Genomic DNA, 28,000 nt, shown 5'->3' on the forward strand with positions numbered 1-28,000 from the left:
TTTGTTCTATTTTTTAAGCAGAGGTTTTTAAGGCCGTGGTTTACATCCTAGTGTGGATATTCACTTGACTCAGGTTTTGAGGAACTCTTCTGTACTAGGCCCCCAGGTGTTATAAGTAACTATGGTTGTCTAATTTGATAAAGGGTGACACAAATGTGTAATTCACTGACATTTTGATTAGGGTTTGTTGGTTTGCCATTAGATTGTACAAAGTTGCACTTCGTGTGTGGAATCAATACTCTCTTTCTTTCCGTGTCTCAGTCGCGCAGCTTTTTGCTTACGGATATGTAAAAAGGACCACTCGCAGAGAAGAAATCACTCATGTTTGTAATCTACATTCACTAAAAGGGGAATACATGCAATGTCTGATTTTTTTTGCTTTCTAGGACAGTGGAGTGAGAAAAATTGAGCACTCTTAAAAAAATGAATGTAGGCCTGTCTACTTACACCAATACCTTATATCGACATGCCACACTTGGAATAGCTCTGAAAACTAACCAGTTTGCTTCAGAGCATCTCGGTGCTTGTTTTATCGCAAGAGACATCAGGTGTATACATGTTTCTTGAGGCGACATCAAAGAGCAAAACGATTTTTAGCTAACGGTAATCATCTTTCTTGTATATATAATAGCCACTACTAATTTTTCAATAATGAGGTTTGGGTAATTAGTTCTAATTATATTTTCAGCTCGACAAATACCCATTAATAAATCATAAAAATGTCAATAAGGCAGATGTAGGTACGTTGAAATGACATCTAATTGTGGTATTTTCAACAATGTACTGGGTGCTTGCTTTTTTAGGGGCAAATCTCCTCAGGGTGGGGGTCCTTCCCTCGTTCATTTGTATGTGGTATATATACCTCTAGTTTATGAATTGCTCACTAGCTAGCATTGTGGATATATGTCCTTGGAAATATTATCCCTAGATAGCATTAGTGGTTTTCGTATAGTTGACAATGAAAGCGGAAGAGATAGTGTTATAATATTCACAGCATATTCACAGAGTGAATGATGATGAGTGGGGCAGCGGTCAGACGGACGAATGAATGTTTCGTCCCACTTATAATCATTCACTCCGTGGATATGCTGTGAAGTTTTTTGGCTAACATATATTTATTAACCACTTTTTCTGGCTGATAAAGAAAGCTTGCAAAATCTGAAAAATGATACATGACTAGACTGCAGCGCGCATCAGTAAGCAGCGCCCTCAAACAAGGACATTGTGAGGAAGCAAGTCAAGATTACACACCCACTTTTTGCGAGTGGGAGCATAGTCGTATGTTATTTTTCATATTTCTTTACGAGCTAGAAAAAATGTGCATGTAATTAGTACATTGCTGAAAATAGGACAGTTAAATGTCATTTGAGCGTGCATACATATGCCTCATGGTTATTTTAATGATCAGGTGAGTACTTTTTGAGTTACAAACATAATTAAGAATAATTAACTAAACCTTATCAATGAAAAATCTAGTATTGGCTACTACAGTACACTGGGAACAATATGTACTAAGTGTAAATTAGAAGAGCTAAGGGTATCAGCCTGCCAACATTTCAGATATCTTTATTCATTGGATCTGTGGGTTACGTTGTGGTGTGTGGCCAAGGCATCAAAATTTGTCAAGAATGTATGAAAAAAATTTAGCATCTGAAAAGTCAATGGTATGCACAGGGTGTCTGGCGACAGGGAAAACCGGGAAAACTTGGAAATGTCAGGGAATTTTTAGCCATCGGGAAAAGTCAGGGAATTGTCAGGGAATTCGTCAGTCAAGCAAGACAAGTCAGGGAAAACTGTCTTGGGGCCTGCCCACACTACTAATGACTTGCACAGCCGATCGCTTTGGGCGAAACGCTATAGTCAGGGAAATGAAATTTCCATAGAAGGAAGATAGGCGGTGTCTAAATTCCACGCTCACTCTGCTTTTTTTTTTTATGTAGAGAATCTTGAAGGCGATGCATTTTGGTAGCCAATATTGAAGGCTGTGCTTTCTTACGACGTCAAAAGCCAGAATTGCGTAATCGAAGTGGAACACGGCAGGTTTTCGGTGTCACCTATTTTTGCGCCATCGTTTGCATGCATTGACCTCTACTAAAATTAGTTTGTGCGTTCTGGCTGTGGAGGCAGGGTAACGTAGCATATCAAGCCGAGCCACGACAATCCACACACAATAAATTCAGCATGGCGACGTCCCTTTGTTGTACAGTGCGGCTAGGCTCTACTACGACTGAAAATGTGTGAATTGTGAGCTTTGCGTTCTCGCGGACGTTTTCCTGGAGTTCCTGCGTAGCGCGAATTTTGGTGTGCGACGTTGTCCTCGACTAAGTGCTTCTGTGATTTGAAGTGAACATATCCGTATATTTCTGTGAAGGCATATTCCGGAGAGAAGAAATCCATCGGACCTGCAGCATTTCAGACGCGATCATCAGTGTTGCGCGCTGCTTATCAGGGCTGCATTTCGGTGTTGCGCGCTGCAAAATATTTTTTCATCGAAGATGTCAGGAGGCAAGAAGTGTTCCTTTAATGCGGAATGGGCGGAATGGGCGAACCCAAGTGTCTCCGACTATGCAAGTTGGATTAGGCCTGTGGAAAATGATTGGCACAAAGCCATGTGTACAGTTTGCCAAAAAACGTTTTTGCTGAGCAACATGGGTCACAGAGCTGTTTCAAGTCATGCCTCTAGCAAGAAGCACATTGCTGCATTGAATTTTCTCAAAAGTGCTTCCCAGCCAAAGATATTGTCATTTTTTAAAAGCCCGACGGACGCCTCGCCTAGCAGTAGTGCTGGATCTGCGCCTGCTGCTACCGAAGTTCCAGTGACTACAGCTCCTGTGCAAGTGTCAGTGGGTGGTTTTTTGTTTAAGAACAACGTGACTAAAGCAGAAATAATTTGGTGTCTCAATACCATAACGACACATGGATTCTTTCGTTCTGTGGCAGCGTCTGCGGCACTTTTTCCACTGATGTTTCCCACTTCTGAGGTGGCTGCAAAAGTTCAGCTGGGTAAAGACAAGGTAGGCTACACCATTTTCCATGGCATTGCGCCGTACTTTCGCAATATGTTGCTGTCGAGTCTCGTCAATGTGCCTTACCTGGTAGTCTGTTTCGACGAAACGCTGAACAAGGTCACCCAGAAACAGCAAATGGATGTTCTCATTAGATACTGGGATGCTGCTGACGACAGCGTGAAGACTCGCTACCTGACGTCTTGTTTCATGGGTCATACGTGCGCTGAAGACTTGGCGTCAGCGTTTCGTCAAGCGGTGGAGGAAATCAAAGGGTCCAAAATCCTGCAAGTGTCCATGGACGGGCTAAATGTCAATTTTAAGTTTTTGTGGTCTCTGAAGGAAGAGCTTCGCGTGTCAGATGAGAGCCATATCCTCGACATAAGATGCTCTGGCCTTCATGCAATCAATGGTGCTTATAAAGCTGGCCACGTTGCATCTGGCTGGGATTTGGTATCATCTCTTCGAAGCGCCTACAACCTGTTCAAATGCGTTCCTGCACGTCGCGCTGACTTCGTCAGCCTCACGGGGTGCTCGAAATTCCCCATCAAGTTCTGTGCAGTGAGGTGGCTGGAAAACAGTACTGTAATCTGTAGGGCACTGGAGATTCTACCACACCTCATTGTATTTGTGCAGCAGTGTAAAGAAAAAGCACACAAGAGGCCAACATGCTCAAGCTACAAAGTGGTTGAAGAAGCTGTGTCTGATCAGGTCTTGTCAGCAAAGCTAGCTTTTGCTCTTTCGATTGCTGAGGAATTGGAACCCTTTCTGCGTGAATTTCAAATGGATAAACCGATGGTTCCATTCCTGTCAGCAGCACTAGAGAGCATTCTGCATTCACTGCTGTCGAGAATTGTAAAACGGGAAGTTCTCGATGCTGCCGACACGATTGCGAAGTTGATGAAGATAGACCTAAGCCTACCAGAAAATGCAGTAAATGTAGCCGCATTCGACGTTGGGTTTTTGGCAAAAAACGAGCTCCGCTAGAACAAGAAGTTGTCACAGCTTGCAATAATGAATTTTAAAAAAGGCTGCATATGGTTTGTCAAGGCTTGTGCACAGAAAGGGGTGGAGAGATCGCCGCTTAAGTACAAGTTGGCCATGGGTGCAGGCTGTTTGGACCCTGTCTGTGCATTGTCTTTGGAGGCTGGTCCCAGGCGGCTTACGCTGGCACTTGAAGTACTTTCCGAGCACCACTGGATGACCGGCTTGCAAGCAGAGCGAGCCCATCGCTCCTACGTGAAAGTGTGCTCAGAAAGCAGTACACGGCTGGCAAATTTTGACAGGAAGAAACAGAGGCTGGATACTCTGTGGACAAACGTATGTTCCCAGGATCACAAGGAGCTGCAGTTTTTTGTGAAACTTCTCTCGTGCTTGTCTCACGGCAATGCTGCGGTAGAGAGAGGCTTTTCTGTCAACAAGGAATGCCTTGTTGAAAATTTGAAAGAAGATTTTCTTGTGGCACAGAGAGTAGTGCATGATGTGGTCTTGGCAGCAGGTGGCATCGCTCAAGTAGACATTACCGACAAGATGGTGAAGACAGTTCGCAGTGCCTACAGCATCTATAGGGAGCAGCTGCAAACAAAGAAAAGAGAGCGAGAATAAACAACTGAATTAGAGAAGAAGAAAAAGAGAGCAGCAGCTCTGATTAAAGAGCTACAAGAAAAAAAAGCAAAGGCTGCTTAGTGAAGAGCAACTTGAAGCTTCTATTCTTCAAGACGAAATAAACTCCCTCAAACCCTAATTGAAGTGCATTTTGAGAATGAGGGCAGTTGCAATAAATGTTTTACTCTACAATGAAATGTGTTTTCTGTACCCTTTTAATATGCTTCACGGGCCATTTCCACAAAATGGTGTCTGTTGTATAGGTCAGGGAATTTTAGCTAAAATGGTCAGTGAAAACCTGGAAAAGTCAGGGAAATTGAATTCTGCAATTTGCTAGACACCCTGATGCAGGAGGTGTGGTTATAGCCATAAGTTATGGCAATACCTGCAAATTTATTAGGACAATGAGCAAACTAAAAACAGCTAAGAGATCAGTAGCAATGTAGCTATGAAATGAGGAGCACACTCTTTGACTTTCGTTCTGAAGAAGCTTGTGGAAATACCCTAATCTATGAAATTCTTTTAGTTCCACAGTTTTTATATACCTGGCAAAGATTACATTATGCACTAGTATATTGACAATGACATTTGATGCATATACCTTGTGATATTTTTCCAGGCTAACCCGGCTGTCCGCAATGCCTACAAGAATGTAAGTGCCTTTATAGAGTGCCTCGTAGTAGTAGTATGCAAAATACACCATCTTTAAAAATTTTAATGAAAATGTTTTCTTTATCGTGGTCATGGTCATACTCATATTTAACAAACATAAATGAAACTGATTATATTGTTATTAATGTGTGTGTGAGTATATTATATGTATATATATATATATATATATATATATATATATATATATATATATAGCATGGTTTGGCAATACATACACAGTAATATAAAAGGAAAAAAAAATGTATAAGAATTATCAGAGGTAATAACAGTATTTTATTTTTCTGCTGCTTAATTATAGCAGGTTATGCTGTAAAAGCACCAAGCTGAATCGGGCCGTTCCTGTATAATATGCTTAACTCTCTTTCTTTAGCAGCATTTTGCAGTGTTCTATTGAAGAATGCATGCATATTCACAAATAAAAAAGTGCTCTGAAAGAAAAAGAAAAGCAGAGAACATAACAATTTTTATATCTATTTATAAAGGAGCTACAAAATTGCATTATTTTTATACAAGTTGTTACAGTGAGTTCTCTTCAGCGTTATAATCAAGTCAGCATTGTATTGACACGGCCACTCAATAAAAAACAAGGTGCGGCCAGTTGCCTGCCGCCGAAGCCGTGAAACGGGGCTAGTTCACCTTGCACCCGCTCTGGCGCCATCACTCTTCACAGGAAAAACGCTTTCACACGCATCGCTATGCACGGCAGTAGGCCATAAATAACACATTTCGTAGTTGTACATCGCAGGTTCAATTCTGAATCGCTATTAAGAGTACCTATTACACCTTATATGTGAACAGTTCGCCCTAGGAGGGCAAATCTTTCGTTGAGTGTAGGCCTCAATACTCTCCACGAATGCGGCCTGTTTGACTAGCCTGAAATGAAAAGGGTAACTGATTCCATTCATAGGGAGCTATTCGCTGGGCAGATTTCAAGGGCTCACGTATCGGCCCTGGGAAGCTCACCGCGAAAGCATGCACAATTTAAATGTAGGTCTTTTTGGTGCACTAACAACGTCAGTTGGGGTGCACTAAAGACCTAGTTACAACCAAGAGTTAACAACACAAAGAAAATATGTATTCTCAGTAAAGGCATCGCAAAAACTTGCACACTCAGCAAGTATCAATTACAACTCACAGAATCACTGAGACGGTATTTAAAACAACGGGAACAAACTTACCACGCTGAAAATGCAATCTAACGCACTATAAACTGCGCAAGAACACTCCACGACCTTGAATATTCACCACACCTGTGTAATCTACAATTCTTCGAACGTGTCTTGAATAGTTCTCTTCACAAAAATGCTGAAACCAACTAAAGTGCTGGTCGTCGTCCTGGTGACACTCTTCAACAAAGTACTCCAGCGGCATCATAACTCAATTCTTCAGCATCGACTGACCGCACTATACTGCTGTATATACTCGTGTAAGCGCCGTCCTCGCGTAAGGGCCGCACCCCAACTTTGAAAGCGGAAATTTTGAAAAAAAAAAAAATAATGAAGTTCAGAAAGTCTAGCCAGAAAAGTGTAGTTAGTTCATTTACAGCCAGATGGCGCTGCAAGCTTTTCCACTTTTGTTTTACTTCCGCCGACGCGCTGACCACGCAGTTGACGGCACGCCGCCATATTTGCCTTGTGCGGCCTCTTTGTTGGCATCGTTCCTAGCATTGTGTCGATACGTTTGCAGCGCGTTTTCAGAGTGGTGTCGTTGGTGTCACTTTGTTGGTAGTAGTGAGCCCTGAAGAAGCCAGCGCACACGTGAATGACGATGGGCCGGCATCTGGGATCATTCACAGCAGCATTTAAACTGCAAGTGATTGACTATGCCAAGCAGCGCGGGAAGCTGGACGGAAGTACGACGTCGATGAGAAGCGCGTGCGTTACTGGATGAAGCAAAAGGTGCCCTCGCCGCTAATAACAGGAGCCGAAAGGCGTTTTGCGGGAAAAAGTGCAAGTTCCTTCAACTCGAAAGCGAGCCCCTCAACTACGGCGTCGACAAAGGAAGGGATGGCTACAATGTATCGACAGACATGACATAGATCAAAGCCCTCAACATCGCTGACTACATGGAAATACCCCAGGCACAATTCAAGGCAAGTCGAGGCTAGGCTACGTGGTTTATGAACCGTAACCAGCTTTCTATTCAGCGCCGAACGACAATTTGACAAAAACTGCCGCGCGAGTACGAAGACCATGTCGTATAGTTTCATCACTTCGTGAATGCTCTCAGGAGGGAGAATGAATACGACCTGTCCCAAATTGGGAGTGCGGACCACACACTTGTGTGGTTCGATGCACCGGAAAGCACCACAGTGGATTTGAAAGGTGGGAAAAGTGTGTCTGTGTGCATGACTGGTGCAGAACGACAAAGGTGCACTGTGATGTTGTGCATCATGGCAGACGGCAGGAAGCTTCTGCCGTCTGTCGTACTTAAAAGGAATACTCTCCCAAAGAGAAGTTCTCTCAGGGAATCGTCGTACGTGCTCAAGAGAAGGGCTGGATGTCTGAAGAACTGGTTGTTGACTAGATTAAGGCTGTCTGGGCAAAGAGACCTAGAGGGCTGTTGCAACGGAAAGCCTTCCTTGTTGCGGACAGTTTCAGGGGCCACTTGACCGACTGCGTCAAGAACCGACTTGCCACAACTCGTACGGACTTGGCTGTTATTCCCGGAGGCCTGACGAGTATGCTGCAGCCCCTCGACGTATGCGTTAACCGGCCATTCAAAGTGGAATTTCGTCCATGTTACTCTGAATGGATAGCTGGAGGCGTTCATGAGAAGACCCCAACAGGACGGCTGAAGCGGGCAACGCTCCAACAGGTGTGTGAATGGATTTTGAATGTGTGGCGTGCCATGTCAGTAGAAGTAGTTGCGAAAAGCTTCAAGGTAAGAGGAATTTCGAACTGCATGAACGGCACCGAAGATGACCGTCTCTGGGAAGACGCGGACGCCGAGGCGAGCTCTTCCGAGAACGAGGACAGCGACAGCGAAATGGAATCTGAATAAAAACATTCCTGGCATGTCATTTGTGACTCTCTTGCGCTCTGCTACTGTTGCATAAACAGTACAGACCTTTGGTGAGCTGTGATCGACCTGATTCGTGTAAGGGCCGCACCTAGTAGAGTTTTCGAAAAAAAAAGTGCGGCCCTTACACGAGTATATATGGTACTCACTCAAACCACTTGAACATCAGAACTTATTGGTTGAGTTCACCACTTGTCCTACCCTTCCCCACCGCTAGTTTGGATCCTTCCCGGTTTTGTGAACATTCCAAGTAATTGTACGGTGCATAGCACACATACCACACCGACAGCCTACGGAAAAGCTTTTGTCTCGCCGGTTCTACTGCGAAGACGGTCGACCCTGAAAGAAGCTCCGCTCCGATGTATCGAATTCTCCATACTATCTGTCTGTGCTGGTTAGCTGTCGCGTGTACATAGGGTAAGGGCATGCGCTAGGTACATTTTGTTGATGCTTGTTTTCTTGTTTCGTTGCGCGTGCCCACGAAGAGAATGTTAAGAGGGTGGTTTGATGCTGTCGTCTGGAGTTGACGGCGTGCGTCTGATTCAGAGCTCGTTTGTGACAAAAATAAGTGCTCTGTTATGAATAATACCCATCTCGATACGCTTCTCAACACTGTCGATTGCAGGGGAATGCGCTGTAGTTCAAAGTAGCGTCTTTTTACATGTTCGAGCTGCTCAGTGACACTAACCAGCTTTGCGGCGTCACACCACTAAAAAACCATCTGCCACACACGCACGCACCAAAGAATCATACTCGAGCACAGGAAACTTGAAGCAAGCTACTTCCCTCACACGATCACACAAAAAGAAAAGCACGACAAAGCACACTAAAGAGCACACGGACACGCACAAATCTTGGTGCAACCACGTTGAAGCACGCAGTCTCATCTGCTTTGATACGTGGAGTGCCAGCGCCTTCTTTAAAAAAATGGCTGAAACTATCAACTCTGCCAAGACGTGCTCGCCCATTGATGGTGATGCGACGCAACAGGTCGCACCTTCTTTTTTATCTAGCAGCCGTGGTATTAAACTCAAAGGATGTCACTAAGTGGTATAATATTGGCATTGCAAAACTTATTAATGTAAACTGAGCATTTCAAGGTACAAATAAAATTGCCACTGCTTGAGACATGCACATCAATAATTTTTCCTCTATCACTTGCACTGCCCTTTCGGTTCAGTGCCTTGTCTCACAACATATCAGTGCTGCTTTATTGGCCTGAAGATTTTTATTGATGATTGACGTCAGCATGGTTAGTCTATAGTGCACTTGTATAGTATAATACAACAAAGCTCTCCATATGTTGAGTAGAGAAAAGAACAGGAGCTCAGTATGTGCATAGTACAGTGCTACACTCTTGCATGGCACTCCCATGGGGATGTCATGGTCGTTCTATATAGAGATGGTTCGACATATCGATGTTTTTTTGCATTGAGTAATATCATACTGGAAACATAAAAAGATTAGTGTGTGTATGTATGTGTGTGCATGTGTGCGTATGAATTATTTTTTGATAATTTGCTCTAAAATTCTCGTATGAGCTGTATTTAACTATACAAGTCAACAGAATAAGAAAAAAATGCAAGAACATACCCACACAAAAGAAACATGCAACATTCATTGACATTTGTTGGGTAACAAATATAACAAAAATGTCAGTGTACTAAGCTTGAAAGGGAATTGGTATAGTTTATAAAACTTTCAAGTAGGAAACTTATCACTAGAGACCGGATTATAGGCAAATGCCTCTTTTGTTCCTTGTGTTTCTGTCGTGCCATTTTGATATATGAGTATGAATTAGAGGTTGAAAAGGAATTTTATCGTGTTTTTAAAGTGCCTACAAATGCCTATTTTGGGTGTTCGTGCCTAAATGCCTGTAAGTGCCTATAAATGCCTATTTTCCAAATGAGCGCTGTTCAAGCCCAAATTTTGTTTTGGAGTGTGGTGTGAAGCGGTTACTCATGTAAAAAAAAGGCAACATTGATAATTCCAAACAAAGTAAGGTTCAACGAATACAAAGTTGACATGCTGCGAGCGATTGGAGGAGGAGCATGAGGAGTGCAAAAGACGCTATTTCTGCAGCCCCAAGTGGAAGCACGTCTCGGCGTATGTAGGGGAAGGATGAGGGAGAATGAAAGATGGGGTAAGAAAATAAAAGTAACGTCTGTGGCCGAGGAAGCGGCACCTGCCTTCTACTGACAGCTGTCCAGTGCCCTGAAAGAACTGAAGAACCACCCTAAAAACCTGGTATTGCAGTGGGAAAGGAAGAGTAGGTTTTTCTTGGCAGCCGCGGCTGGCTGGATAACGAATGAAAAGTCATGAAGGGCCGTCCACTCATGGAATGCTCTTGTTGATTCAGTGGTGGCGAAGGTCGCCAAATTGTTATACATTATACAGCGAAGCCTGAGACAGGCGCCGGGATGCTTACAATCAACCGTGTATTTAGCATACATTCACCGTATGCTTTAATACGCTTGTTCCATATGAGATCCCTTGTCATATGTCTTTAAGTGACAAACATGAAAAAATACAGAACAGGGCTTCAAGGTTTGTTCTGAGCCATTACTCAAAAATGATTGCTGTAACAAAATGAAAAATGAACTAGGATGGGAATTATCATCATCGCATCAAATGAAACTGCCGTTAAAGCCCCTATGTCAAGCATTTCATAGTAAAACTCGCATTCGGAAATGAATGTACCTAAACAGTCCTCCTTGCGCAATGGTAGTTAAGATTTCAGAATGTCGTATCGGATATAATATTTGTATTAATTTGTTTTTTGTTAGTTTCATGACAGAACGAACTGGCTTATAAAGAGAGCAAAGGGTGTTGTGCCAATGAAGACGTGTTTTCTTTAACATTGTAACCCATCTGCTGCAGTGCCTTCGGGTAAAAGATGTAATGTGCACATGGCTTCTGTTTTGTTTGTAATTTACTTTTTAAGCGTCCGTCTCTAGGTGACATAATAAGTTGTTGTTAGACGCTAGAAGTTTTTACGTGCCGAATGAAAAACGTTCTACCGTGGTGATTTTTCAAATTGGTTCGCTACAAGCCACCAAAGCATGATGCGAAGAAGCAAGCTTGAATCTCTTGCCTCTCGTCCCATGTAGTCATCGTGAGCCTTATTCCTTCCCTGTTTTCTTCGGTATCGGGGCTTGACGCACCAAGAACAACATGCGTAAGCAACGTCCCGAACGCATAACGTGCCCCAGCCTACTTGTGCACGTACTTCATCGATGTTGTGTCGTTTGTGTTCTCTGTTGTGTGTTACAAGTTTCTGTGGGATGTATCAGTCATTGCGTGTACTTTAAGAGAGGCTGGCAAGGATCATGTATGGTGACCGCAATACACCGCACCACTCCGCTGAAACTGCGGTCAGAGACGACGCACTAAACACAATTTAGCTAAGTGTTGTCAGGATTGCCCAAGGCACGATGCACGAACGCAAGCCAAATGGCGTAGTAGTAGTAGTAGTAGTAGTAGTAGTAGTAGTAGTAGTAGTAGTAGTAGTAGTAGTAGTAGTAGTAGTAGTAGTGGTGGTGCTGGTGCTGGTAGTAGTAGTAGTAGTAGTAGTAGTAGTAGTAGTAGTAGTAGTAGTAACAGTAGTAGTAGTAGTAGTATAATATGTGGTTTAACGTAAAAAATGAATATGAGGGATGCCATAGTGGAGGTTTCCGCAAAATTGGACTATTTGGCGTTCTCTGACATCGAGCAGTACACGGGCATCTACTTTTTTGTCTCAATAGAGATGTGAACGCCGCGGCCACAATCGAACGCGCGGAATTCGGATCAGCAGTGGAGCACCCTATAGCGACTGGTCCACTGAGGCGGACGCGAAACTAGGGCCGATTAGTGAATGGCATTTCGAGGCTATTCAAAACAAAAAATAAAAATAATAACAAGCTGAGATTGTGTTTGCCTGTTTTATTATTTTTCTCAGCTTTCATTCACTATGATGATTTTGAAAGGGCAGTGCAAAGACACAGGGAAAATAAAGACATGGAGATAAAGAGCGCTGTCTTTCTTTTCCCTTTGTCCTTGTACATCCCTTTCAAAATGATATGAAGCAGCTAGTCCAAAACAAAGTACTCCTTATTCATGCTACTCAACAGAAAACCCAAGTTCTACATGCCAAGTAGAGTAATGTCACGTTCAATGCTCTTAATGAGGTACCATTTAAAATGCAAGATATAATCAGTAGAGGGGACATTTTTAGTCTGTTTTTCTAATTATAGCTAGTATTTAACGAAGTTCTGATGAAGTTCTGATATCAGCCCACCATTGCCAACATAAAGGAGCGACGTAAAAACAGGATCATTTCTTGCTGTACGTCACTCCTTAGATGTCAAGGCGCACGCCCGCGAGAAGGGCAAAGTGGCATTCATTCGAAATTGAGCGTTTTTCCGCGACGTGTAGTTTTACAAATCTTAACAGGAATGACCCAGAGTGCCCAGTGCACCATTACGCTTGTCAGCTCGAAATGCCTAAACTAAGTGAGGGGCCCTTTAAAGCTCACCAGGTTTGACATTTTTGAGCTGACAAGCCCAATGCATAAACGAGGCTTTCATGGTCACGTTCGCCAAACTTTGCAACGCTACGCGCCGTGGAAATTGGTCAAATTGCAAGGTGAAAGCTGCTCCCCCTCCCCTCTGCCGGCGCACGCGTAGAGAATGAGGGCATGGCGTAGGCGTGGGAATGGCCCTACGTACACGGCAATGCAGTGACGTTGGTCCTCTGCATAGACGAGTCTGCTCCGACGTTGTCAACAGTATACCACGTGACATGGCAAAAATTATTTAACACAACATGCGTAGTTTATGTATTTGTTGCTTTAAGAGATTAATAGAACTTGAAATAAATAATGAAATGCAATAAAACATTGTGCGCATCTTTCTTTTATTTTTTTTCCCATGAAATGCTATGAGATGTGAGGCTAATGTGCCAGCATTTCGCATGCGTTCGTGTCCCCGCGGTCAGCGCATTGAGCAGATGACTGCTGTGGAAGGCTCCTACGCGTTCGCGCACTCATTGTGCTCATCTACTCTACCGTGTCTAAGCTAGCGTTTCCAAACCATCCCGCAGAAACAGGCAGAAGACCACAAAATACCACTGGTCAACAAAGCAACGCTGCTCGCGTTCTCAGGGGTTGGACTTGTTTGGGCACGTCATGCGCACGTCACCTTATGTTCGGATGCTGGAGAGGGTGGGGGAAGAGATTTGGCTTGCGAAGGCTACGCGGAGGAGCGGCAAGGGTTTCGAGCTCGCTTCCAAAAACCTTCAAAAAAACAAACCAATCGTTGTGAGCAAAGAAATCTAAGTGATACTTTTGCTAGATAGCTAATTTAGTTAGCCAGAACTAGAACTTTTTTACTGAGCACTATGTTCTGTTTTTCCCACTCGTTTATAAGTATGGCTTGTAGCTATGTGATTTCTAAACAAATTCGTTTGGGTTTACTATTTGACCATTCTCGCAATGTTTGCATTTTTTAAAGACAATGTACGGTCCTATAGTACGTATTGCAGTTCTCTTATTTAGTGAACACTTGGCTGAATGTACACAAGTTTACATATTTTGGTGATGTCATTGATACATTGCCTTCGTTAATTCAAAGCAGTTTTTTTTGTCATTTACAAGTTTCTTACATAGATATCTAGGTATGAAAAGTAATATACATACATTATCAATGCAGAGCCCAATTTTTCTTATATAGCGATTGGACGTTGTCAAGCTTCTTTTTTCATGTTGCTTCAAAAACAAATTTGAAATTCATATATTCATAAAATGCTTTGAATAGTTGTGGGACTTGTGTAAAATCTTCATACAGCTGCGAGACATTAAAGAGGCCCTTCGACAATATTGTGACTGCCTTATTTAGTACTAGAATGTGTGTAGTAATAAATGACGAGACAAACGAAAACATTATGAAAAAATTGGTGCTCAAAAATCGTTGTTATGTCTTTGAAGTTCAAAACTCAAGTAAACGACACCAAGAAACTATCCTTTTTATATTTCACTCTTCTGCTGATGTCTAAGGCTATTTCCAATCACTGTGTGGGTTTTGCAGATCCATACTGGAAAACTCGCTCGTGGTGGCAGTTGCGCAGCACCCCTAGCATCAATTTGGAATTGTTTTCAAAATTTCATATTAAAAAAATAAAATTCTTTTGTATTTAAGGTAATATAAGCAGTGCTTTTGTACTTTTTAGCACACTCTAGCAGGGATGGCCTAGCTGTGACCATACTAGTACAACGTGCAACTTGTTGCTTCAGACTACTCGAAACGCCCGGCAAGTGTCGTCACTCCCACATGATGAAACATCGCTTCTGATCTCTAAAATAGCTTTTGTGTGTCGGTCTAGTCCCAAACTAATATTGTTTCTTCATTGAAATATAATTATAGCAGCGCTGCTTTTTGCATTGCCTCTTGCACCAGGACATCGGTGCATTGCACAGTTGCAGCAGTTATGAAAACGATGTGCTTAATTTGTGTCACAGGCCTCCTTTAACTAATCTTAGAGAAAGGGTCTTTGATTACATCAGTAGAGCTTTATCATCTCGGGTATCACATTGGGAGATTTGTCATCTCTGATATCAGTTTTAAAGATTTATTTTGCTTGTTAGATAAATAAAGTAGACAGGGATTGAGTTGGGCACAGTAAGAAAGTTGAAGTCCTTCCTATGAAGAGTGGATTGCTGCTTTGAGATTTCCCTAAAAGCAGCCAAGGATAATTTCTGGGGGGGGGAGGGGGGTATGTAATCCGGCCAATTTCACCAGCAATACCAAACACATAAGTTAAGGCAGCTTCGCAATAGGGGTGCCGATTGTGAAGTAAGTGCAGAGCTTGGCAGCCTTCTTTCTTTTCGGTTTTCTCTTTTTTCCTCCTCTCTCTTTTTTTCTCTTCTTCAGTTTTTTTCTTGCATGTCACTCTTTATTTGTATTAATTTTTTTCTTTCAATTATTCTTCTCTTTCTATTTTCGCTTGCTTTTTTCTGTTTTAATACATGATTTTGCCTTCGATACGCTAAGGGATGGCAGTATCCTGGGCCCCTAAAGTTCTCTGCACCTAATATCAGCATCAAGGCAGTCAAAGAACAAAAGGGAGAAGACCTTCCCTTGGCACGAGCTTGGCCCTCTGTGCTACAAATGGCTGTGCTGTACAGTCGAGCCCGCTTATAACGAACCTGAGGGTGAAGCAGCATTCATTCGCTGTATTCCAAAGTTCGTAGTAAATTAAACACAGCTTTTAAAAAAAGTTGCGCGTGAAAACGCAAACTTTTTATGCCCCAAAAAGTTCGTGATGCGCGTGTTTCGAATAGTAGAAGCGATAAGGGGCGTCTCGAGTTCATTTAAAACGGCAGGGCGCTCGTTCGCCGAAACCTGTGGCATAAGCTGCATGAGGCACTGACTTCAAAGTTTCGTCGTTCTCGCTATCCGATTCCTCCAAATCGCTCTCGCCACGTACTTCATTCACAATGCCCTAATCCGTGCACGGTTCCGCAGTGTCGGCATCATCATTGGCCGTAATTAAACTATCGCAACAGATGTCCCACCCGTTCTCTCAGGTCTGAGTCGACGACGCGCTGCCGCAGAGGTATCACTGCCGCAAGGGTCCTGTTCGGAAGCTTCAGGCTCGGCATCGGGCCCGACCTCGACAAAGTCGGCCTCGCGAAAACAGTTTCACGCGCATGCAGCCGTCACCGCCGCCCACGAAATATTCATCATCTCCATAGCTGCATACCGGGCCGCCCGAAGCGGCAAGTTGGCTGCCAGGTGGTCAACAGCTATGAGCAAGCGCTCCGCAACACGGCACCTAACCCGCGGATTACGCTCAAGCCAAGTGGTCTCACTTTCGACGTTTTGTTAAGCGGCAGGAAAAAGCGTGCTAGTTCTCCCGTCGGCCATCATGACCTCACACGCACACCAAGAGCGAGCAAGATGCGCACACGCGACACACATGCCAGAACGCGTGGAACAGCTCTGGGCCCATTTCCAGTCAGAAAACGAAACTAATTCGAGCCAGCGTGGCGGGCGTTACGGAGCGGTGGAGACGTGCGAAGGGGTTGTGATCAAGAGAGGAGAGCAGACTTACGAGAGAAGGGCAAGGAATTGCGATAATGGGAGGGGAGGATGCGGCGGGAGGGCGACCTTGAAAACCAAAACACACGGTTAGTAGGCAGGTTTGGTAGCTTGCTTGAAAGGTCCGCGAAACTCGCACGTAGAAAAACTTGGAAAGAGTGCATGGCCGCCTGAATCGGTGCACGCGGTGGTGTTCGAAGAATCGTCGTGGTCAAAAATGGTTTAGTTGCGCCGGCGGGTTTGCGTGGCCTCATGAACTTCGATATTTTGCGATTCGTTCCGTGCAAATTAATAGCTGTTTTCGCACTTCCGCACGCGCATAGAAAGCATGCTGAGCTGAGTACAAAGTGAGCGAGAACAACTCCTAAACACGAAAAGAATCGCAAATTATCAGAGTCGGTGGGGTAGCATACACGCATGCACTAGACGCAGGCTATCGGATACAGTCGGTGGCCGACGGTGTTGGCAAATGGTCTGGTCACTCCAGGCCGACGGCGTTGACAGTACCACCGATCAAAAACAGTGTAGATGGCCGACCGGTCTTCGAAAGATCGGTGGCAGTGTGAAAACACGGGCCTCGTCTGACGATGGGGAATGCTCAGAGTAGCGGGGGGGGACAAAGGACAGAGGGGTGTGTAACAAAAGCGGTCGGGGATAGCGGCAACTAGAGGAGCGTGGAGGCAGGGTGGGCGTTTAACTATAAGAATGTATGGGCACCTCGCCCATGCCTGATCAATGGTCGTAATTGGTTTTCCGGGAAGTCGGCAGACCGCTGACTCCGTTCGCTGTAACCGATCAGCGGCGCTCGGAGACGTTCGTTGTAAGTGCAATTTTGTGCCATTGAACCAATGTATATTTTCACGGTCATGCAGATATTGTTCGTTTTAAGCGAAAGTTCATTTTAAGTGGGGCCGTTATATGTGGGCTCGAGTGTATGTGCTTTTGCCTGGCTAAGCGATGAATGCATACAACAGCCAAAGCTTAAAGTGCTCTGTATTTGAATATTGAAAAGCACAATTTGCGTACTCTTTCGAGACGTCCAGAGTGAGCAATAATCGTTATAATCAACCATTGAAGTGCTTCATTTTATCAGGGTTGTGGACTGTTCCTGACATAATTCGTAATGTTCATAGACTGTCGCGCTGCCTAGTGGAATTCGGGAGCGTCACCTCAAGGATGATCAGTAGGCAGATGCTCCCAATGCTGCCTTGTTCGGCGGTGCTTGCTGCAGTGTTAACGCGTTAGCAAGAAATGAACACAAACTACTTTGTATGCTTCATGCATCAGTGAATACACGGGACCGTTCGTGACATGATAAATTTGATTCATTCTTGCGAGACACGATGTTTTCGTAAAAATACGTGGCAACTCACGCTTTCGATTATAGCCCGCAGAGTACGCATATCAGTTTCGCGAGATTTTGTGCAGCCACTTTGGATAGGTAAATGGTAACGTCTCTCCATTTCAGTTAAAACTCGCTTTGTTTTACGTGCGTATAGCATTTGTCAGTGCTTTCGTAGTGCATGAATCCCATAAATTTATTGTACGCAGAAAGTAGCGCAGGCTCGCGATTTTCGCTTCCAAACCTTGGTTTACGCTGCGCCGCTTGTGTTTTACGTTTGTTGATAGATGGCAGCACACTGCAAGCGATTCCTTTTTTACCGATAGTCGGAGCAAAATGATCTCCGCACCTCCAGCTTAACGTGGCGAATGACGCCGTGTGGGTGTTGTGCGTGGTGAATGACACGTTGTTGGGGCTATCGAAGTAGTTTGGCGGAGAGGATTCCTCAGATTACTTTCAGCAGTGATGTTCAAAGAAACCGTCTTGACGTGGAGGATTTTTCTCTGGGCTTAGACAGTTGGCGACGCGCTGGAAGTGACAGTGACGATGAACGATCAGCTGCTAGCTCACGAGTAGAGAGTTGCACTTCACGTCCCGTCATGCGTTAATGTTTTTTCACGCTCGTAAGTCACTTTGATTGTATTTATTGCATAATATTCTTCAGCGAGCTCAAAATAAAAGCATACTTTTTGTTGTGCATTTAATGTATGCCGATTACAGTGGATATTACGAAGTGCCGCATGCCGCCAACACACTCGAGCTCGACCAGCGTAGTGAAATGGTTAGAGCAATGAAATATGCAGTTATAACTACAGTCCTTGCTAACTTCTCCTGCACTTCACTGGTGCCGTCTGAACGACGTTGTTATAAATTTTCGCAATTTTGATGTTGCGAAAAGCATACGCGTGTCGATATCCTTGTTTCGATCGCGCTGATGGAACCTGCAACATCCGAGTGAGGGGAATTGTGCAGTTTTAGTCTGATTATGGCTGTGATACAAGTGCTACTTAATGGGAAGTTAAATGATTGTGTTCTGTTTAAGAAGCAGCTGCATGATGTTTACAGTGCAAGTAGGTAATGACGATGGGGTAATATGTATGAAAACCATCCATAGTTAAAAATTCGGTTCTGTACAGCCGCGATGGCGTGCTACTCGCTAGTGGCCTACTACTGCGGCAAATTCGCCTGACAGGCTTGGCACAAATGATCTCGGAGTGCCGTTCAGTTCATATGTGAATTCTTGTTCGCGCAGTTTTCTGTACCACGCTCAGGATTACACAAAGCATTGTTAATACACAGTTGATCAGCTGACACTACCACCCTTTGCGCTGTGGTGGTAAATGAGGTAGTGAACATTCAGCAGTCCCTATTGGTTGGGAAAGTACTTTGGTTCGATATACATCATTTGACGATCAAGACTTCATACAGTGAAAGGGGCACGGGGAGTACGTCGATGTTTCCTATCTTTTCTTATGAGAGTTTACGGATTTATCATCCTTCGTAGCTATCTTGGATTGCACGGCGCGCCACCTATAGGTCATGGGCATTGCGAATGATGTACATGGTGCACGAAGGTTAGTAAATGCAGAACTATCTACTAGAATTCAGCAGTGGAAGTGCTGCACCAATTGTGCCATACTGTGCTAAGCTGTGCATAAACAGTGATTTTCGCATACAATGACAAATTTAAACGAGTCTTATTATTGACCGAGCAACACATGTTGGATAGCATGCACAAAGGACGCAGCCACATCAATTTTCTGTGTGGTTGGGTCACATCGTATTTCGGTTCATGCATGGTGCGGACACCATACATGAATCTTGCGCCACCCAAACAAAATGAGTCAATCTTGTAAAGGTGGTGTTCTTGTGAAGACCTCATTATGCTTTCGTTTTTTACAGAACAGCAAAGCTCCTTGTGAAACGATGATGACTGCAGTGGAGAAAGACTGCAACATTATATCTATCATTGTTAATATGCACTGAATGTGCCCATCAGCTTTACGTCATGCCTTAGTTATTTAATGAAGCATGAGCATCACACCTTGTTAATGGGATATAGTCACTGGGCAGATTCCAAGGACTGGCATATCAGTACCCTGAAGCACCCTACAAAAAAAAGAAGGGACGATTTTCTTTGGGGGACCAGTGAACATCTGTTTAGGTCCAAAGAATGAGTCTTAGGTTAAAGTTGACTGAACAGGCAAAAAAATGTATATTCTTAATTCAGACAGTTACAAACAATTCACATACAGTAAAACCTCATTAAACGATAAAGACTGTCAGACCTTAAAAACTACCCAGACAACACAGTGTGCTCTTGAGGGCAAAGCAGTGAATGCGATTGCAACAAATTGTAATCTTATACAAAGTTAGGCTGGTAGCCAACTTTTTTAGATCTAATATCACATAACTACAAAATGCTGGTGTAAGAAAATATGGCTGCTTTAGAAAGAAAAGCTCTTTTTGCAGTCTCTTCACCTTAAGAATGAAGCACGTAGCCATGTGCTGATACTTGCCGAGATAGCATGCGCACCAGCGATCGCGGCCATGCCCTTTAGAATCAAAGTTCACTGCTGTTGCTCGAGTGCCCTCCCCCCCTCGCATGTCTTTTGTCATTTTAGGCTCGTTCAAGCTGGGTGTTGTGTGTCGTCTCTGCTTGAGCATTTGATGGCAGCTCTACTAACATGCACCCTTTAAGCTACGGAAGATGAGCCAGCTTGTTTCATCTGTGCTTGAGCAGCGCCCCTGCTCGCAAGTTTTTACTTACACATAGAACATACGATACACGGGGGATGTTATCAACTTGGACTTTACACGGAACATGGCATGGCAGTGATGCAAGAACTCGTCAAGAGTGTTCATATATTTGCTATCACAATAAGAAATTTTCCACGCCATCGCCTAGAAAGCGCATTGCTTGTTGCCATTTTCTCTGTGGCTCTCGTGTCAGCTGTGGCGCTTTAATGCCTGGAGCATTAGTGTTTTAATATTAATTTTTATAGTTTTGTTGGATTTAAAATGAAGGTAATTTTAATTAGCTCATTTATAGTCATCAATTGCTCTTCATATAAGAATGGGTGTTTTATTCACGAATTCAATGTTGGAACATCTTAACATGAGCATTTTTCATTTATCTGAGGTCTAGTAGATATCCAAAGAATCGCTTGTCTTGTTTTCCTTGAGTTACTGCACTCCACGCTTTCATTTTTTAATGTGTAGCATGTGTGCATGTGTGTACGTGTGTGTCATATTGTAGTAGGTGTAGTCACTTCATCAATTTTGAATGTTTAGTAAAAGCCTAGAAATCTGATAAAAAACTGATTTTGCTCCAAAACACACCTTTTGATGCTCCATAGTTGCTCCAAAACAACCCTTTTACTGCCTGAAAGCTGTTTCGAAATTGATGTAATCCTGCTCCCGGAGCATCTCCGTGAGACTGAAGCTCGCTTTCACTCCTGTGAATGTAAAAAATAGTGATATCATTCTATATCATTCTGGTCGTGTGCTTGGGTATGGCAGTTGCTCTCTTAGGTGCTCTGATTTAGGCTCCACCAGCAAATGTCAAATTTCATCACTCTGCAGAAATTACCAGCGCCCACTTTTTAAAAATCTCAATGCAGCAATGGGCTCTTTGTAGAAAATATTTCAATTTTCCCAATTCATCTAACTGCCTGTCACATAATAAAGCATTATTTCAATTGTAGTTATTGCTATAATTATGTCTCGTATGCGATTCTTAAATGAAAAGAAGATAAAAGTGAGCCTCGTAACTGTCTCTCAGGGGGAGGACACCTCAACAGTAGCTCACACAGGAGGAGGGTAAGGAGGGATTAAAAGGTATAGAGATTGAGAGGGGGGGAAGGAGAGAGCGTGGTGCAGGGACAGCAACATCCAGAAGTAAGAAGATAGGAAAGATGGACACGGTCGCAGAAGTCTGAGGACGGGGCACCACTCAGTGAGAGCTCTTGTCGGCATCAGGAAATGGCCTAGGGCGAGCCAGTCCGCCAAAGTTGCGCTGTCGTCGGAGATTGTGGGGGCACAACCTGTCAGCACGATAACCGGCGAGCGAGCAATTATGTCTCTACACATCTTTTTCAGAACCTGAATAAAGTTCTCTCTGTCTATGTCTACTATGGTGTCTTCACCATAGTAAAAGTAACTCTAAATGTGGTGAAGGATTTTTGCATTACTGTTACTTTTTAGGATTTTCATACTCATTTCTTGAAACACCCAGTATATTGTGCATGTGCCTTCAGGAAACTGGACACTAATGAGGCTTTTGTCATGAAGTAAATTACACTCTATGTGCTGGGTCATTTGATATATTTAACATTACTGAGCACTATGCCCCAGTGCTCTTTTTTTTTTTGCACTTCCTGGTTACTATGCTCTGTCTTTAGAGCTGCCCTGATTATCTGTAACAGTCTTACACTTGCACAAAAATCACTATGCTCAGATGTTTTCTGTCAGGGTATTACAATCTGCCTTAGTGATATGCGTTCACTTTGTAGTCATGGCTGCAGCCGAAACATGATTGCTAACTGTGACATCTTTGTACATTGCATTAGACCTCTCAACCTTGTTTCACTGTGCTTGGCCCCTTCGTTAAGCCATGCTAAGTATTATCGTGCAAGTGGTACTTGCCCCACAAATCAATGTCTACGCCGTGTGTAGGGTAAATTAGTTGGTAAAATGGTGCACACTATCATATGTAAGAATGTTTCGTAGAGTTTATTATACCTGTACCTAATAATTACACATGGGTGGGGTGTGTGATGTCATTGCTCTATGCACTTGCAATCTGGGGATTGGCACAATTACGGGATGGGTAGGTCATTATATAGGTCAACCTTGAGCCAGACTGGGATGACAATGCCATTGCACACTGTGAATCTTAAGAAATATAATACTGGTATTGTTAAGATAATACTGTTTGCTCAATAGTTTCATAATTTGATGCTACATATTTCTATAGGCAAAGTTCCTAAAAGAGTGTAGTGCTTTTGCAGGCAAAGAAACGGCTTAGCAAGAGTGTGTCATGGTATACAACGTGGTATACATGGTCTCCACTCACAAATGATGTTTCAAGGGAGGTGAGATTTGGATGCAGTAGTGTTAGTTTCTACTCTGACCGACTGGCTGCATTCACTGACACTGCATTCTTGGTTTTCATTTTTATGTTTTCCTTCCTAACAAAAGTTAAAACTTCCTGCTTGGTAAGTCTTGCAGGGGTTTCTGGGATATGCCGGTGCATGTGTTTTTTGACATGCTGGTTTTCCGATGATGTTTGCTTGAAAGTTGTTTCCAATAAGACTCTTTAGCTTTGATGCCCCGCCGCGATGGTCTAGTGGCTAAGGTACTCGGCTGCTGACCCGCAGGTCGCGGTATCGAATCCCGGCTGTGGAGGCTGCATTTTCGATGGAGGCGAAAATGCTATAGGCCCTCAGGTGGTCGAAATTTCCAGACCCCTCCACTATGACATCTCATAATTATATGGTGGTTTTGGGACGTTAAACTCCACATATCAATCAATCTTTAGCTTTGATCAAGAGATAGCAAAGTCTTATGTTTCTGTTTGAGGTAAGACGTCTGAGAGTAGACGTGGCAGCATAAGGAGGCGAAATGCTAGAGGTCCGTGTGCTATGCCATGTCAGTGCATGTTATAGAACACCAGATGGTCAAACTTCAAGGAGGCTCATACTGCACCATCTCTCATTACTATATCTGGGTGTTTGGGATGTAAAACTCTTAGTATTATTATTAGATGTGGCATTAACATGCAAGAGCATACTTGTTATTTGTGTAAAATAAATTTGGCAGCTGTTGCAGAGTGCTTTGTGAATTTGCTTATCTTTACCTTGCTCTACACTTGTTGCATGCTGTAATGCTTACCTAATGTAATTTGTAACATTTAACAGACTCCATTAATCTTCAGCCTTGTGCTGCTTTACTTAAAAATTATTGCATAGCATTATGTTTTCCTGTGTGATGAATAGAGCAGCAATCCAAACGAATAATAGTCACTAAGAAATTATTTATGCCATCACAAATTGAATTCACAAATGCGAACACTGCAACAAAACTCGACTTGCTCGAGTGTACCAACTAATTGCATATTTATGTAGGTCTGCTTGTGTTTTGTGTGTTCTCAAGAAGTAAATTTTGCTCTTTATATGATGTCTACTGAGTGAACATTAAATATCTATTTTGATAATATATGAATAATGTGCATTGAAAGACAGTCGTGCAAATTTATAGCATATAATAGTAATTTATAGTACAGAACTAGCACTGCACTTGCAAAACAATTTATATTTGGATGTGGTTGAGCACAGTGTTATAACTGTGACAATTCATGATAAAAATTTGGGAGAAATTTGTAAGGTAGTTGCTTCATTCATTCGTAGGTCACTTTGCTCATCGATCAGTATCTCAAGCTGTATCTGGATCAGCGTAGTGAAATGTATTCCCAGAATTAAAAAAAAGAAAAGCTGGACAACCTTGTTGTTTCACATAACAGATTTGTCACCTTGTGTGTAAATTTGCATGCAAACTTTTGCAAAAGTGTGCTTCATATTTAACCATCTGTGAAATGCATGGTTGTAATGCAAATTTAAAGAGAAGCTTAAAGAACAGGAAGCCTGTAAAGCTCATGGGCAAAAAGATATTTACAACATATAAGCACCTGTCTGTTGTATGTTTCTGCTTTTTGTGCTCTTGTATGTGTTCTTTTTTTTAAGTACAGTAGAAACCTTTTATAAAAGACATTGATTAAAGAAACAAATGGGAATTAGAGATGCCAGTGGGCGTACAGTAAAATACTGGTTGATAAAAAAATGCATACGAGTTACCTTGCTTATGAAAGGCATCTCAAATAATAGACAAGAATTGCTGCCCGGAGTATGCCTCTTATCAAAGAGTTTAACTGTATAATAGTATGACTGTGTATGGCACAATTTTATTCATTTTAATACTTGGATGCTAAATAGCTAAAGAGTAACACTAGGAGCTAAAGAGTAACACTAGGGTGTAAAGAAAGGTAGTGAGGCATATATTATATAAAAGGTGAACTCAATAATGGTTAAGTGTACACATGTGTTTACTGTGCGACGTTTCTTTTTCAGGTTAAAGACAAAGGCAGAAAAGCATACACAAATATACAAGGCAAGATCGCTAACATGCAGAAGGTAATGTCTTTATGCTTATTTTTATCATTCTTATACATGTGAAATAAATAAAATGTTGCTATTGTCATTACCAAAACTGCTAAAAGAGTGCTGATGTTTAGTTATATATTTTATGCTCTGGTGACTAATGATTAATCTAGTAATTATTCTATAAGCCTTATTTATCTAATGCTCAAATTTTTATGTTTATTGCAAGCAGTGTTATTCAGATTTAGTATTACTTTTAATATTTAGGTTAGTATTAATTTATATTGCGACATCGCAGGCTACATTACAAACACAGATAACATTATATTGATCATTGTGTACTGAACGTGCCCATCAGCTTGTCGTCATGCCTCAGTTATTTAATGAAGCATGAGCATCACACCTTGTTAATGGGATACAGTCACCGGGCAGATTCCAAGGACTGGCATATCAGTCCCCTGAAGCACCCCACAAAAAAAGAAAAATTTTCGTTGAGGAACCAGTGAACACCTTTTAGGTCCAAAGAATGAGTCTGAGCTTAAAGTTCACTGAACAGACAAAAAAATGTATATTCCTAATTAAGACAGTTACAAACTATTCATATACAGTAAAACCTCACTAATTTGAAGTCACTTGGACCACAAAAAATCTTAATTGAGAGGTTTTCAGTACACGAACAGCCAAGGAAAGAGTGAGTACTTTCTTCTACCTTTGACAAGGTGGAGGTGCATGGCATGTTTGCTCTCCTGATGTGCTAGCATCATGGTGCAAGAAAGCTCCAGGGTTTATTCATTTATTTATTTATTTGAAACTACTTACAGGCCTTCTGGGAATTATGTAAGGGGGGCTCTAAAATAACATCGATGAGTAAAAAAAATGTGAAGGAACCAAACACCACTAGGAAATGACACAAAAAAAAATTGAACACTTCAAACATAACATGTACATAATGCATAATGCTTAGTGGTTCATACACCACTCAATTTGGACGGTGCTGGTGCTGTCCTTACAGAGATCTGTTGTGACCAGTAGTTTTAAATTAGTGCTAACTGTAGGAAATGATGGCATGCGATTTGTTTACATGCACTTTTGTGACAGGAAACTACTTGAATAAGACTTGAGTGCGTCAAGCTCTTTAGTGTATTGACCAACCATTTCTCTTAGGCTAGCATAGAGTTGCTTAGCACTCCATTGAGGGTAAAAATAGATATGAAGAGTCTTTTCGTGAGAGGGAAAATAGGTGCACCACATTAAAACCCTGTAATGCCCACTGTATCATATTTGATACATTGCTATAATAGTTCAATAAAGCTTCTAAAAGCTACTATTAGTATCATGATAATAATTGATTGCAGATTAGACATGTTATGAAGAACGTGCAGTGACTTAGATATTATACAATAGTAAATAATTATTTTTTTCCAATTAATACTAAGTTATGCCTCAATTTTTTTTTCTACTTTTCTTAAAATGAACTATACGAAAAGAGTAAAAACAGTCAGTGTTTTCTCGTAATTTTTCTGTAGGCATAACTGTTCATGGGCATTACAGGGTTAAAAATGACAATAATCTGCGTAACACTAGTAGGACTTTGGTGTCTGTGTAGCTTAGTTGTTTTGGAATAGTAATGGAAAGATAAAGGTTTTTGGTAAATATCATGCTGGCCTGTTAGCAGTGTACTTGGTCCACAGGAAGAAAAAAAAACAGCAGGCAATTTTAATTCTAATATCGGCACTATTCACTTTTGCCTTTCTCACAGGCCTCTGTGCACACCACATTGATGCTTCAAGGCACCAAATCAGCTTTTAGTGATTCACTCACAATGTCACTGAAGTTTAGTTTGATGTTGAGTTGAATTTAAGTGAAGAGTCAAATCATTGATCATGAACATGTTGACATGTAGAATCGTACATACAATATGGATGTTCTACAATACTTTTTTTTCACTTTGAGGCTTGTTGGATGGTATGCATGTGTACAAATGAAGGACTAATTGCAGTAAGGTAGAGAGGTGGGCGTGTTGGAAACTATGCACACTTTAAAAATCAGCGCAAATATGATGCAGATACCAAGACGAGAAGCACACAGTATGAGCGCTCTCTAACAAATAAAGTTTTTTGAAACAATAATTTTTTTTCAGTGAACTTCAGTTGTTAGATGGCACTCGTGCTATGTCCTCATTGTTGTCTCCATTGTGTTTGTGCTTATTTTTCCAAGTATGGATGAAAGACATAGGTTTCAGATATAGGGTGAAGGAGAAAATAATTGTTGATCTTGAAAGACCGTAAAATATTTTTCTAACTTTTACAAACTCCCTGAATTAATCAAATAATTAGAAAGTTGTTCTCATTTTAAGTTGAGTTTCAACTGCATAATCACAGGCTTTATTTAACAGATGTGGCTGTAGGGGACTAGATGCTTCAACTCACAAATGTTTGGGCAAGCTGCAGCTACATATAAATCTGACATACTTTGCTGCAGTTTTGGTGCTTGTTGGCCGTCAACTGCATTTAGTCATATTTGCCAAATAGTGTACAAAAATAATCATTATCTGTGTGTTTGTGCAAAATACATCAGCACAGGGTGACACAGCCGCGCATATTTCACATTTTTGATACATTTTCGTTTTCTTGTGCCAAGCTGCTCCAAAAGCATAAAAATTGTGAAAATTGCACCAAACTGCTCCAAAACGGCCTTGAAAGCTAGAATTTTGATGCTAACCTCAGCTTTAATGGGGGCAAAAGGCCGAGTTGACTAATAAGACGCGTCTAAGCATGTTTTTCTACATTGCACTTTTTAAGGCTCTCCATGGTGCCGTCATAATCTCCTTTAAACTGTTGTTAATATGTGTGACCTCGCAAAAATGTGCTTCCGTGTATTGAGCGTGCTGCTTCACCTAGGTACGCTGTGTGTTCTGGTACTACTGCCGCCTAGCGAGAACCACGTAGTCAAGTGGCAAGCCTAGCGGAGTTGACCTTCGTGTTCTTTGTTGTGCGTAATGCGTTTTTCCGATAGCTGCGATTTTAATGTTGACATTGCTGCTTGCTGTCGCCTATGCATGCGCGTGTGCCGTGAGCGAGTAACTAGAAACCTGGAGTCATTTCCCTGCATGCGATGCGT

At 42.3% G+C, this 28,000-nt stretch overlaps 2 protein-coding genes across 5 annotated transcripts in view; both read left to right on the forward strand.

The window, feature by feature from the left end:
- LOC119161619 (DENN domain-containing protein 1A) overlaps positions 1–28,000 on the forward strand; it is a 155,641-nt gene that overhangs the window by 71,145 nt on the left and 56,496 nt on the right. For 2 of the 4 annotated variants that reach the window (XM_075878892.1, XM_075878894.1), the window contains exons 17-19: positions 5,230–5,262; positions 22,736–22,819; positions 24,851–24,913. In XM_075878892.1, the coding sequence (XP_075735007.1) occupies positions 5,230–5,262; positions 22,736–22,819; positions 24,851–24,913 (180 nt within the window). The remainder of the gene's footprint in view (positions 1–5,229; positions 5,263–22,735; positions 22,820–24,850; positions 24,914–28,000) is intronic. The other 2 variants (XM_037414189.2, XM_075878895.1) reach the window with 1 other exon arrangement.
- LOC142776049 (uncharacterized) lies at positions 7–5,221 on the forward strand. The gene has a single exon (XM_075878897.1). It carries the CDS (start codon positions 2,496–2,498, stop codon positions 3,990–3,992), a length of 1,497 nt encoding a protein of 498 aa, XP_075735012.1. The 5' UTR covers positions 7–2,495; the 3' UTR covers positions 3,993–5,221.

The sequence above is a fragment of the Rhipicephalus microplus genome, chromosome X, assembly GCF_043290135.1.
Source record: "Rhipicephalus microplus isolate Deutch F79 chromosome X, USDA_Rmic, whole genome shotgun sequence".
Classification (NCBI taxonomy): domain Eukaryota; kingdom Metazoa; phylum Arthropoda; class Arachnida; order Ixodida; family Ixodidae; genus Rhipicephalus; species Rhipicephalus microplus.

What these genes read in the sequence shown, in the direction of transcription:
- LOC142776049 (XM_075878897.1), top strand. Translation starts at nt 2,496, where the DNA reads ATGTCAGGAGGCAAGAAGTGTTCCTTTAATGCGGAATGGGCGGAATGG.